Source organism: Bos indicus x Bos taurus, chromosome 14 (assembly GCF_003369695.1).
Source record: "Bos indicus x Bos taurus breed Angus x Brahman F1 hybrid chromosome 14, Bos_hybrid_MaternalHap_v2.0, whole genome shotgun sequence".
NCBI classification, from domain to species: domain Eukaryota; kingdom Metazoa; phylum Chordata; class Mammalia; order Artiodactyla; family Bovidae; genus Bos; species Bos indicus x Bos taurus.
In genome coordinates this window covers 61497995-61510615 of record NC_040089.1, presented here as the reverse complement: position 1 = coordinate 61510615, position 12621 = coordinate 61497995, and the positions used below count along the sequence as shown (strand labels likewise).

The window sequence follows — 12621 nt, the reverse complement described above, 5'->3', positions numbered from 1 at the left end:
CCTATCAATATATGCAGAAAAAGCACTTGATGAAATCTACCACCCATTTAAGATAAAAGTTCTACTAAAGAACCTATAGCTAACATAATATTAAATGCTAGAAGCTTTCCTGCTACCATCAGGGACCAGGGAAGAATGTTCCTTCTCACTATTCCTTATCAACATTGTAGTGGAAGTCCCAGCTAAGGCAATGAGACAAAAAAAAAAAAAAGTAAAAGGTATACAGATTGGATGGGAAGAAATGAAACTGTTTCTGTTTACACATGCCATGATTGTCTATGTAGAAAATCTGGAAAGATCTATTAAAAACACCTGTAACTAAGGTTACAGGTAAGGTTGCAGGATACAAGGTTAACATAGATCCCATTCCCTTCCTATGTACCAGCAATGAACAAGTGAATTTGAAATAAAAAGTACAATACCAATTAAAAGCAAACAATTCCAATACCATTTACAATAGCATATCTAAAAATGAAATGTTTGAGCATAAACCTAACAAAGTGTAAATAAGATTGTAACGAGGAAAACCACAACGCTGTGATGAAAGAAATCAAAAAAGAAATAAAGATACCTGATGATCAAGGATAGGAAGACTCAATATTGCAAAGATGTTAGCACTCTCCAACTAGTGCTTCCCAAATCTCAGTTCTGTTCAGTTCAGTTGCTCAGTCGTGTCTGACTCTTTACAACCCCATGGACTGCAGCACGCCAGGCCTCCCTGTCCATCACCAACTCCCAGAGTTTACTCAAACTCATGCCCATTGAGTCAGTGATGCCATCCAACCATCTCATCTTCTGTCGTCCCCTTCTCCGCCCGCCTTCAATTTTTCCCAGCATCAGGGTCTTTTCCAATGAGTCAGCTCTTTGCATCAGGTGGCCAAAATATTGGAGTTTCAGCTTCAGTATCAGTCCTTCCAATGAATATTCAGAACTGTCTCCTTTAGGATGGACTGGTTGGATGTCCTTGCAGTCCAAGGGACTCTCAAGAGCTCTCTCCAACACCACAGTTCAAAAGCATCAAATCTTCGGCACTCAGCTTTCTTTATAGTCCAACTCTCACATCCATACATGACTACTGGAAAAACCATAGCCTTGACTAGATGGACCTTTGTTGGCAAAGTAATGTCTCTGTTTTTTAATATGCTGTCTAGGTTGGTCATTTCATGGCTGCAGTCACCATCTGAAGTGATTTTGGAGCCCCCCAAAATAAAGTCAGCCATTGTTTCCACTGTTTGCCCATCTATTTGCCATGAAGTGATGGGACCAGATGCCATGATCTTCGTTCCCAAATCTATTGAGATTCAATGAAATCCCAATCAAAATCCCAACAAATTATTTTGTGGATATTGACAAAATGATTCTAAAGTTTATACAGAGAAGAAAAAGACCCGGAATAGCCAACACAATATTGAGGAAGAACAAAGTTGGAAGCAGGTACTACCAACTTGGACTCACTACGAAGCTACAGTAACCAACGTAGTGCGGCATTGGTGAAAGAATAGACAAATGCATCAGTGGAACAGGACAGAGGGCCCAGAAACAGACCCATATAAAGAAAATCAACTCATCCCTGACAAAGTTGAAAAGACCATCTTTTCAACAAACAGTGCTGGAACAACTAGATGTGCACATGCAGAAAAAAGAAATCAACGTCACAAATCTTACAGCTCTCACAAAAATTAACTAAAAATGAATCACAGACCTAAATTTAAACACAAAACTATAAAACTCCTAGAAGATAACATATGAGAAAATCTAGACGTCCTTGGGTTTGGTGACAACTTTTTAGATACAACACCAAAGGCACAATCCATGAAAGAAATAATTAATAAACTGTACTTCATTAAAATCAATTAACTTCTGCTCTATGAAAGATGAGGTCTAGAGAATTAGACGTTAAATCACAGACATGGAGAAAATATTTGCAAAAGATATAACTGATAAAGAACTGATATCCAAAATATACACAGGACTCTTTAAATTCAACCATAAGAAAACAAACAACCCAATTAAAAAATAGGCCAAAGACCTTAATAAACACCTCATCAAAGAAGATATTCAAATGACAAAAAAGCACATGAAAAAATGCTCACATCAAATTTCATCAGGGAAATGCAAATTAAAACAGCTGCTGCTGCTGCTAAGTCGCTTCAATCGTGTCCGACTCTGTGCGACCCCAGAGACGGCAGCCCACCAGGCTCTGCCGTCCCTGGGATTAAAACAGAGCTATCACTAAATACCTATCAGAACAGCCAAAATCCAGAACACTAACAATAGCAAATGTTGGCAAGTCGTGAAAAAGCAGGAACTCTCAAGCACTGCTGGTGTGAATGTAAAGTGGTAGAGCCACTTTGGAAGACAGTTTGGCACTTTTTAAAAACACATAAAACTAAATATACTCTTACCACACAAGCTGGTTCCTTGGTATTTACTCAAAGGAACTGAAAACTTACTTCCACACAAAAACCTGTGCACAAATGTTTATAACAGCTTTATTCATAAGAGCTCATACTTGGAATCAACCAAGATGTCTTTCAGTAGGTGAATGGATAAATAACCTGTGGTCCATCCATACAATACAATATTATTTATCACCAAAAAGAAATGAGCTATCAAGACGCAAGAAGACATGAAGGAATATTACTCCGTGAAAGAGCCTGAGAAGCCAGTCTGAAAAGGCTACATACTGTTTGACTCCACTGGACAAAAAGAAGGGTATGACATTCTGCAAAAGACCAAACTTGGTTACAGTAAGATCTGGTGATTTTCCAACTTTAAGAGGGAAGGAGGGATGAACAGGGAAGCACCGTGAGATGATGTGTGGCACCGCTGCTAAGTCACTTCAATCGTGTCCGACTCTGTGTGACCCCATAGACGTCAGCCCACCAGGCTCTCCTGCCCCTGGGATTCTCCAGGCAAGAACACTGGAGTGGGTTGCCATTTTTTGGTACTAAAAACTGGGTTGACTTCTAGAGCAGTTCAACTTTCTAATACGGTTCTGCATCAGTAAACCACAGGACCTGCCAGGCCTGAAATCATTGCCACCTGTGTCTCCAGTTAGTGACCAGACACCCTGAATTAATAAATTATACAGGTGTTTTTGTTTTTGTTTTTGTTTTTAGGACAGATACCCAGGAAATTACCCACCCTCTAAGGTCACTTGGGCAATGGACTTTACAGAGCAAACTGGCCCCGTTTAAAAATTCTTGGCTCCTGAAATTCGAAATAAATTGGGTTTTTCTAAAAGAAGTTTTATCTGGGACTCAATAAGAACTTCAAAAGAAAAAACAAAAACCCTCTAGGCTGAACCCCTGCGGACGGCACAGAAGAGACGGCGAGGTGGAGGGGGCCCCCAGGCCCCGCAGCTGGACCTCGCCCCCGCAACACTGTTCGCCCCTGCCGGGTGGGGCGAGCCCAGAGCCAGACCCGGACGGCGCGGCGCGGGTGGGGCCCGGGCGGAGAGCCAGGTCCGCCGCCGCCGCGAGCCGGGACCTGCCCGTCCGACCTGGCGGCGCTGTCTCGCGGGATTGCTCAGCTCTCGCCCGGCCGTGCGACTCCCGGCTCCCGTGGTGGCCGGAGTCCCGGACGCTCCCTGGAGCCGTCGCTGGCCGCAGGGGGACGGTGGGCTGGACCGGGACGGGGAGGAACGGGTGCCTTCGACCGCCGCCCGAGGTGAGGTTCCTCGGACGCCAACTGGGCGAGTGGCCGCGGGCGGGCGGGCTTGCGGGCGCCAGGGCGAGCGGGGTGAGCGGGGCGGGCCTGGAGGGGTGCGGGGTGGGTAGGGGGCGCGTGCTCCGAGCCGCAGGTGCGCGAAAGGCTGCGGCCGGACGGTCCGCGCCGGCCCGAGGTTCCCAGGAAGCTGGGGCTCTGCGATGCTGGTCCCCGCGGGGCCAGGGACGCGGAGCACGGCGCTGGGCCTGGGGCAGGTGCCCGGGGGTGGGGCGCATTGCCCTGCCCGGTGCTGTATGTGTGTGTGTGTGTGTGTTGGGGGATGGGGTGAGGGGGTGCGACGATTCGTGGCTCTGTGTGTGTGTTTTGGGGGGATGGGGTGAGGGGGTGAGTTGCCCTGCCCGGCGCTGGAAGCCGGGACGTACATGTTTTTGTGTGTGTGTGTGTGTGTTGGGGGGATGGGGTGACGGGTGCGACGATTCGTGGCTCAGTGCCCACAGCTTCCCTCCCACCGAAACTCCGTCGGCCTCCCGGGACAGCTTTGCTCATTTTTCTTTTCTGTGAGATCGCTACTCCCCTCCCCCTCCCCAGCCTTTTGAACACTCGTTTCGCTCCTCCGCAGTAGGAATCCTAGAAGTCTCCCTCTGGTTGGCCTTTTTAAAGACAAAAGTTAGTCTCCAGAAGAGTGCCACAAAAGCTGGCCCTTTTAGAGTCTTTAAAGAATTTAAGAACTCGTGAGATCTTCCCTGCAACTCAGTTTTCTTGTGCGTAATAAAACACCCGACAGGGCCTTTTAGATTTTACAGTTCTGTTAATCCTCATTAACTTGTTCCCAGCCCCACCATTTTCTCCATCTCACTCATCCAGTGCCCCGCTTTTACCCTGTGTTCCATACAGCACGAACCTCCGGTCATCCGGTCCCTAGAGATGAGATTTCCTCCGCAAGTCACAGATTCTGTGCCAAGGCAGGTGGAACAGTAATTGATGGGACGAAATTTTCCGTCGTTTTCCCAGTGTTAATTACCTAGCATGAAACTCTGCACTTTGACGTTTGCATTTGAGTCGATAACAAATGTTGCTGATACACCCTTTTGATTGTTTTTACAGTAATTGACCCAGAACTCATTTTCAGGAAAAAGAGCTTCCTTCAAAATGGTAAAATAATCAAATGAGGAATTTGAACATTTTTATCTTTGGATGGAAATCTGAGAATGAAGAGTGATTAATCCAAGCCATGTTGTGAAATTAGGAATTTGAAGAGAATGGAAACATTTACATTTTTGTGGACATGTATTTTTCTACCCCTGGTAAGAGGGCACAGTCTTTTCACCTGTGAACCAATTACTGTTCCCAGATGTATGAAAATGGCCTACAACATGACATTTTTCCCTAATCTGATGGGTCATTATGACCAGAGTATTGCTGCTGTAGAAATGGAGGTGAGTAGTTCTTCATATCTTTATGGAAGAATAGTTTATGCTCTGTTCTGGAATAAGCTATAAATGCAACCTTTTTTTGAAAAAGATAACAGTAAGGGATTTCTTCAAGTTGTAAATAAGTCCTACTTTGAATAAATGCCTTTGAAAATTAAATCTCCCTACTGGCTTATATTTTGTGTACATTTGTGGCTTTGTTTAGTGGATTTGCCTAAGATAGGGTTCATTCTCTATGAATTATAGTTGTGAATGATTTTGAAATATCGTGCACCTGGCAGATATTTTGCTCTCCTGAGTCAATTTGGTAATTCCTCATGGTAAAAAATGTGAATTCTGAATTTTTACTAATTCCGTGAACATATAATCTTCTATTGCCTGGACTAAAGTGCTTGGACTACATATATTTTCATGAGTAGTTGTTATGTTCACTTGGGCCTGTTTGTCTGAAGCAAATCAGTGACTAGAAGATTTTGGGGATTTGGGGGCTGTAGATAGTGTTTTGCTAAGAAGTGTCTTTTTTAAGTATAGTGCTTAAGTAGTCTTTGTAAAAAGAAAGAAAGAAAGTGAAGTCTCTCAGTCGTGTCCGATTCTTTGCAACCCCATGGACTGTAGCCCACCAGGCTCCTCCATCCATGGAATTTCCTAGGCAAGAGTACTGGGTGGGTTGCCTTTTCCTTCTCCCTGAGATCTGCCCGACCTTAAAAGAAACCTCACAGCAGGGGAGGAGCAGAGTGACAGTAAAGATTGCCCCAGGTGCCTCAGTTGCCTGCGTCTGCTTTAGAGATATGCAGATGGCTAGGGAGGTGTGGGAAGAAAGAGTTACCTGTAGAGACAGGAGCCTGTCCTCTCCTACAGATCTATTAGGATGATAAATTTTGTGAAGGTAAGATGACAAATTTTTTTGTAGATTTTCTCCAGAAAGGCTGAGAAAGGTAAAGACTTATTTCCTCAGATTGTTTCTAAGAGTTGAAACCCCGGCAATTTTAATATAGACACAGCTTTAAAAACGGACTAGGCTTGATTTTGCAGTCTTCCCTTGTTGTTTAGTGGAATAGTTGTCCAGCTACCTCATTGTAGACTCGTGTCTGAAATAGGAGGGCTTTTGATTACTGAGTAGAAGTACTTTTAAAAGATATGGCAAATTATCAGTGTATTACTGTAATCTTTCAGTAGATTTCCAAGCCAGTGCAAAGTTGTCATTTTGAGCACTGAACAGATGATGTGGTGAGATTTCCATTGGCTAATCAGAACCATTTTGATTGTTTAATCTGATCAAATCAAGTAGTGTGAGTAACTTCAAGGAATAATTATAACATTCATTCACATTTTCTCTAATATGTGTTTTATAACTCATTTCTTATAGCGTTCTTAAAAATTTTTTTTAATCTGGTTTCCTTTTTTGTGTAATAGCTAATACATTTGGAGTTAGAATGCTGACATTGACCTTAAAATTCAGATTCTTTAGAGTTCCTTATCATAGAGAAGTACCATTATGAATAGAGAGAGAGATGCCTCCCTGCTATTAGATACTGTAGTTTTAAGATGATAAGAATGAGGTTTTGTTTCATGCATGTCTTTTTAAAACCAATTGTTTTTGACCCCCTGAAAGAGTTATTTTTTTATTTACCTAGCTTCTTTCCCAGGTAGTTTTGTGTGTGGACATACCCAAGAAATGTCCTCCTTTACTTGATTGCTGACACTACTAATTTCTTCATTATATAATCTTCCTCATGCACTAAACTTTCTCCTACCCCTTACTATTGAGTTTTATTCCATAAGTCACTTTTCAGTTGGTTTAAGGATGTAAAAGAAAGATACCAAGCAGTCATTTAATATCAGCATTAACCTAAGTCTACAAAAGAAGAAAGGGAAATGGAAAGGCAAAATAATATCAACCTAAGTCAGTCTTTGTTGTTCTTGTTCAGTCGCTAAGTTCTGTCCGACTCTTTGCAACCCCATAGACTGCAGCATGCCAGACTTCCCTGTAGTCTGCTATCTCCTGGAGCTTGCTCAAACTCATGTCCATTGAGTCCGTGAATTCATCCGATCACCTCATCCTCTGTCATCCCCTTCTCCTCCCACCTTCAGTCTTTCCCAGCATCACGGTCTTTTCCAATGAGTCGGCTCTTCACATCAGGCGGCCAAAGTGTTGGAGCTTCAGCTCTAGCTTCGCTGGAGGAGGGAATGGCTACCCACTCCAGTATTCTTGCCTGGAGAATCCGCATAGACAGAGGAGCCTGGCGGGCTACGTAGCCACCGTAGGGTCACAGAGTTGGACACAACTGAAGCAACTTAGCATGCACGCAAGTGACTTAAATATCACGCAGAGTTTCTTATCCTCTTTTGTGCCATTGATGCATTCTCAGAATTCTAAATAAAATGAGTAGGATTACAAAGGAAACCAATTATATTGAAATATACTTTTGTTTATAGCCCAGGTTAGGAAACTTTGAACCTGTCATTATATAGGTGAAAAACTGAAGCCCCAAGAAGTTGTGACTTGCTTGTGATTTGAGCACTATGGTCTGATGCAGTCTTCTCTGTCACCATGGACCATAGTGTCATTTTTAAACTATTTTATGTATTTTTTTTTTACCCTTGACCTTATTAGATAACAACAACAACAAAATACTTCCTAAGATTAGAATGTCATGTGTTAATTTCAGTCTTTGCTGCTTCTTTATAAACTTCAATAAAAATTAAGCTGGGAGATTTTTTTTTAACCTCTAATCAGTGTTACCTTTCTCTTTCTCATCCATGTCTTGGGTACAAAGTCTTGTCAGAATTTTTAGATCGAAAATAAAATCTTATGGCTTCAGTCTGTCCCCTGTGGTGGTGCCAGAGCGATTTTACTGATATGCAAATATGTGCAGTCCTCTCTGGGGTTAAAATTCTTTATTTCCCTAAAGCCAGAAAAATACAGACCTGACCAGCATGGCACCCAACGTTCTTTGTATGTGACCCTGCCTTCCTGTCCAGCTTCCCGTCTTGCCCCTTGCCACATTATACACTCTGCTTCAGTCAAACTGACCTGTTTGTAGAACTCAGATTCATATTATCCCCTCTCACTTCTATACCTTTGCATATATTGTATCCACTGCCTCAATACCTACCCTTCTTCATCTGCTCAGTCTTTTCAGGTCTCAGTTAAAGTACTCTATGTTCTTGCCTGGAGAATCCCAGGGACGGGGGAGCCTGGTGGGCTGCCATCTATGGGGTCGCACAGAGTCGGACACGACTGAAGCGACTTAGCAGCAGCAGCATATGTGCTATATGTTATTTACTTTCCAGATAAAATTTTTTAAGTCAAATTTATCACAAACCAAAGGATCTGACCAAAATATCCTGGTCCTTTAGTTCTGTTTCAGAGATTACCTGAAATAAAGGACTTTGATTTTTTTCCCCTTATTTTATTGTCTGAGGCTGAAGTGATTTGTATTACAAAGAGTTAATTTACAATTCTGAGTAGTTACTTGGCTTTATCATGAAAAGGATGTTGTACAGTGTAACTCTCCAAGTGTAAAAACAAATGGTTGCTGGTTTTCCATTGTGTTGCTTTTTGTTTCATATCTAGAGCATTGTTTCTCAAATTGTGAGGTTGATGTCCCTTGAGAGACTAATTTCATCCAAAAAGAGCTGAGACTGATGTAGGGAAAATGGAAACCGGAATATTGTGTTTTTCTTTTGAATTGCCTACGTTAAGGCCTAGGCAAAAGCTAAGTCAAGTATTGTGTTTGGAACAGCACGTGGTGGTTCCACGTTTGAAAGGTCTAAAGGGAAGTGAGCCCAAAAAACCCTTTCCTTTCACCTGTTAATACGCACTATTCAAATGTCTCTATTCAATTAGAAATAAGGGGATGGAGAAAAACTGTATAAACAAACTTTTAAGAAAAGAGTCAGCTTCTATTGGGCACTGGTTTTTAAACATACTCATCTGCTTTTTAATGAGTCTAATGGACCCCGCTTCTATCCCATGCAAAAGAAAATGTTTAATATGACTAACCTCTGTATTTTTTTAGGGAAGACTTTCTGAAAATAAGTGTAACTATTCTGAAAGTCATGTATTGAGTCATTTAAAGTGAAATAGATATGGAAAAGTATTCCAGATCAGTTGTGTGTATAATGGCCACTGTTGCATTTTAAACAAAGATATAAACTTACCTTCCTTCCTGACATTGTTCTGCATTAAAAGAAAGAGCGCCTTGACCACTTCTGAGTCTGCAGAATCAAGTTAGACCTGTATGGAAACAAGGGACAATATTTCTCCTAGGAGTCTCTGCTGATAGGCACAAGGTTCCTAGGGCCATTCCTTGACATTCCACAGTCTAGGATATTAGTTATGATTTCAGGAGAGCCTTCCACAAAGGGATGTGGTTCTTTTAGACCATGGGAAGACTGTTGAGTTGTGATTATCACCTTTCCTTGAGAATGCAGCTTGTAGATATTATATTTTTATTACTCTAGTTTGTATATTTGTTATGTATTCATTCATTGATGTTTGTTCAAGGTGTACCTGAATGTGAATTATAGTCTTTCAAGTTATAAGTTTTCTTCCAGTAAAGTCTCTGCCCCTTTATGTCTTTCCTTCTTCTGGTACCCTTATAACGCAAATGTTAGTACACTTGATGCTATCCCAGAGGTCTCTTAAACTATCCTCATTTTTAAAAATTCTTTTTCCTTTTTTTCAATTCAGCTTGGGAGATTTTTACTACTCTGTATTCCAGTTCACTGATCTGGCCCTCTGTATTATCTGATCTACTGTTTATTCCTTGGAGTATATTTTTTTCTCTCAGTTCTTATATTCTTCAGTTCTGTTTAATTCTTCTTTATAATTTTCAGTTCAGTTCAGTCGCTCAGTCCTGTCCAAGTCTTTGGGACCCCATGAATCGCAGCACGCCAGGCCTCCCTGTCCATCACCAACTCCCAGAGTTCACTCAAACTCGCATCCATCGAGTTGGTGATGCCATCCAGCCATCTCATCCTGTCGTCCCCTTCTCCTTCTGCCCCCAATCCCTCCCAGCATCAGAGTTTTTTCCAATAAGTCAACTCTTCGCATGAGGTGGCAAAAGTATTGGAGTTTCAGCTTCAGCATCATTTCTTCCAAAGAACACCCAGGGCTGATCTCCTCTAGAATGGACTGGTTGGATCTCCTTGCAAGTCCAAGGGACTCTCAAGGGTCTTGTCCAACACCACAGTTCAAAAGCATCAATTCTTCAGTGCTCAGCTTTCTTCACAGTCCAACTCTCCCATCCATACATGACTACTGGAAAAACCATAGCCTTGACTAGATGGACCTTTGTTGGCAAAGTAATATCTCTGCTTTTGAATATGCTGTCTAGGTTGGTCATAACTTTCCTTCCAAGGAGTAAGCGTCTTTTAATTTCATGGCTGCAGTCACCATCTGCAGTGATTTTGGAGCCCAGAAAAATAAAGTCTGACACTGTTTCCACTGTTTCCCCATCTATTTCCCATGAAGTGATGGGACTAGATGCCATGATCTTCGTTTTCTGAATGTTGAGCTTTAAGCCAACTTTTTCACTCTCTCACTTTCATCAAGAGGCTTTTGAGTTCCTCTTCACTTTCTGCCATAAGGGTGGTGTCATCTGCATATCTGAGGTTATTGATATTTCTCCTGGCAATCTTGATTCCAGCTTGTGCTTCTTCCAGCCCAGTGTTTCTCATGATATACTCTGCATAGAAGTTAAATAAGCAGGGTGATAATATACAGCCTTGACGGATTCCTTTTCCTATTTGGAACCAGTCTGTTCTTCCATGTCCAGTTCTAACTGTTGCTTCCTGACCTGCATACAGATTTCTCAGAAGGCAGGTCAGGTGGTCTGGTATTCCCATCTCTTTCAGAATTTTCCACAGTTTATTGTGATCCACACAGTCAAAGGCTTTGGCATAGTCAATAAAGCAGAAATAGATGTTTTTCTGGAACTCTTTTGCTTTTTCGATGATCCAGTGGATGTTGGCAATTTGATCTCTGGTTCCTCTGCCTTTTCTAAATCCATCTTGAACATCTGGAAGTTCACGGTTCACATATTACTGAAGCCTGGCTTGGAGAATTTTGAGCATTACTTTACTAGCATGTGAAATGAGTGCAATTGTGTGGTAGTTTGTTTAAGCTCTATTAAATTCCTCACTGTATTTATCCATTCTTCTGAATTCATTTGAGCATCTTGTGGTCATTATCTTGAACTCTTTATCTGGTAGATCGCGTATTTCCACTGTACTTAGTTCTTATGAGGTTTTGTCTTATTTCTTCATTTGGATCATATTCCTCTGTCTCTTCATTTTGCCAAATTCCTTGTGTTTATTTCTATGTATTAAGTAGGTCAGTTATGTTTCCCAGTCTTGGAGAACTGGTCTTATGTAAGAGACATCGCATGGGGCCTGGCAGAACACTCCTCTCTGGTCACCAGGGCCATATGCTCTGAGGGTGTCCACTGTGTGGGTCCTCCTGATGGGACAGGGCTGACTGCTGTGGGCACCCTGGTAGGCGGGTCTGGTCCCTGGCCCTACTGGCTGCCACATCCCTGCCTTGTTTGGTGGCCACCAGTGGTAGTGGACCCTCCCACCACTAAGAGGCTAGAGGGAAGACTCAAAAATGGCACTTGCCAGCACCATTGTCCTCATGGTAGAATGAGCTTCCCAAATGGGAGCCGCCAGTGTCTGTTTCCCCAGGAGGCGTCCCTTGCCTTCTGCCTCTCTGCGAGGCTCTCTAAGATCAGCAAGGTGGTCTTACCCGGTCACATTACTGCCTCTGCACTGGCACTTGTGAAGTTTTGTATGTGCCCTTTGAGCGTGGAATGTCTCTTTCTTGCATCTCTCTAGCTCTCCTGTGTGCAGTGCGGCTAGCCTTTAAGGCTAGGCATACTGGGCACTCATCTCTCCAGTGTGAGACCCCCCAGGTTAGGGAGCTGATGTAGGGCTAGGACTCTCACTCCTTGGGGAAAACCTCTGCAGTTGTGATTATCCTTCCGTTTGTGGGTTGCCTAGCCTGGGGAGTCGATCTTGACTGTACTGTATCACTACCTCCCCTACCTGTCTCATTGTGGTTCCTTCTTTATGTCTTTAGTTGTGGAAAATCTTTTCTGCTAGTCTTCAGGTCATGTTCATCAGTAGATTCTGTGTACATAGCTGTAATTTTGGTGTGCCTGTGGGAGGAGGTGAGCTCAAAGTCTTCCTGCTCCATCATCTTGGCCACACTCTCTAAGTTATAAGTTTATTTCTTTTTAATATTTCTTTTTATTTGTTTGTTTGGCTGTGTCAGATCTTAGTTTTGGCATGTGGAATCTAGTTTCCTGACCAGGGATCAAACTTGGACCCCCTGCGCTGGGAGCACCAAGTGTTAGCCGCTGGACCACCAGGGAAGTTCCTCTAAGTAGGGGGGACTTAAGTAACACATTTTACTTAAATTTGTTACTTAATTTTGCTTAAATTTGTTACTTAAATCCCCTTAAGTAACAATTTTTAAATTTAAAAATTGACTCTTTAGTGGATGGATTATTTT

At 42.5% G+C, this 12621-nt stretch overlaps 1 protein-coding gene across 2 annotated transcripts in view; it reads left to right on the top strand.

The window, feature by feature from the left end:
• Nucleotides 1–3516: 3516 nt before the first annotated feature.
• The window catches only part of FZD6 (frizzled class receptor 6), a 36501-nt gene continuing 27396 nt past the window's right edge, over nt 3517–12621 (top strand). Inside the window, exons 1-2 of one of the 2 annotated variants that reach the window (XM_027561395.1) lie at nt 3517–3672; nt 4802–5108. In XM_027561395.1, coding sequence (XP_027417196.1) covers nt 4932–5108 — 177 coding nt within the window. In that variant the 5' untranslated portion in view covers nt 3517–3672; nt 4802–4931. Of the gene's footprint in view, nt 3673–4776; nt 5109–12621 lie in introns of both variants that reach the window. The other variant, XM_027561394.1, reaches the window with a different exon arrangement.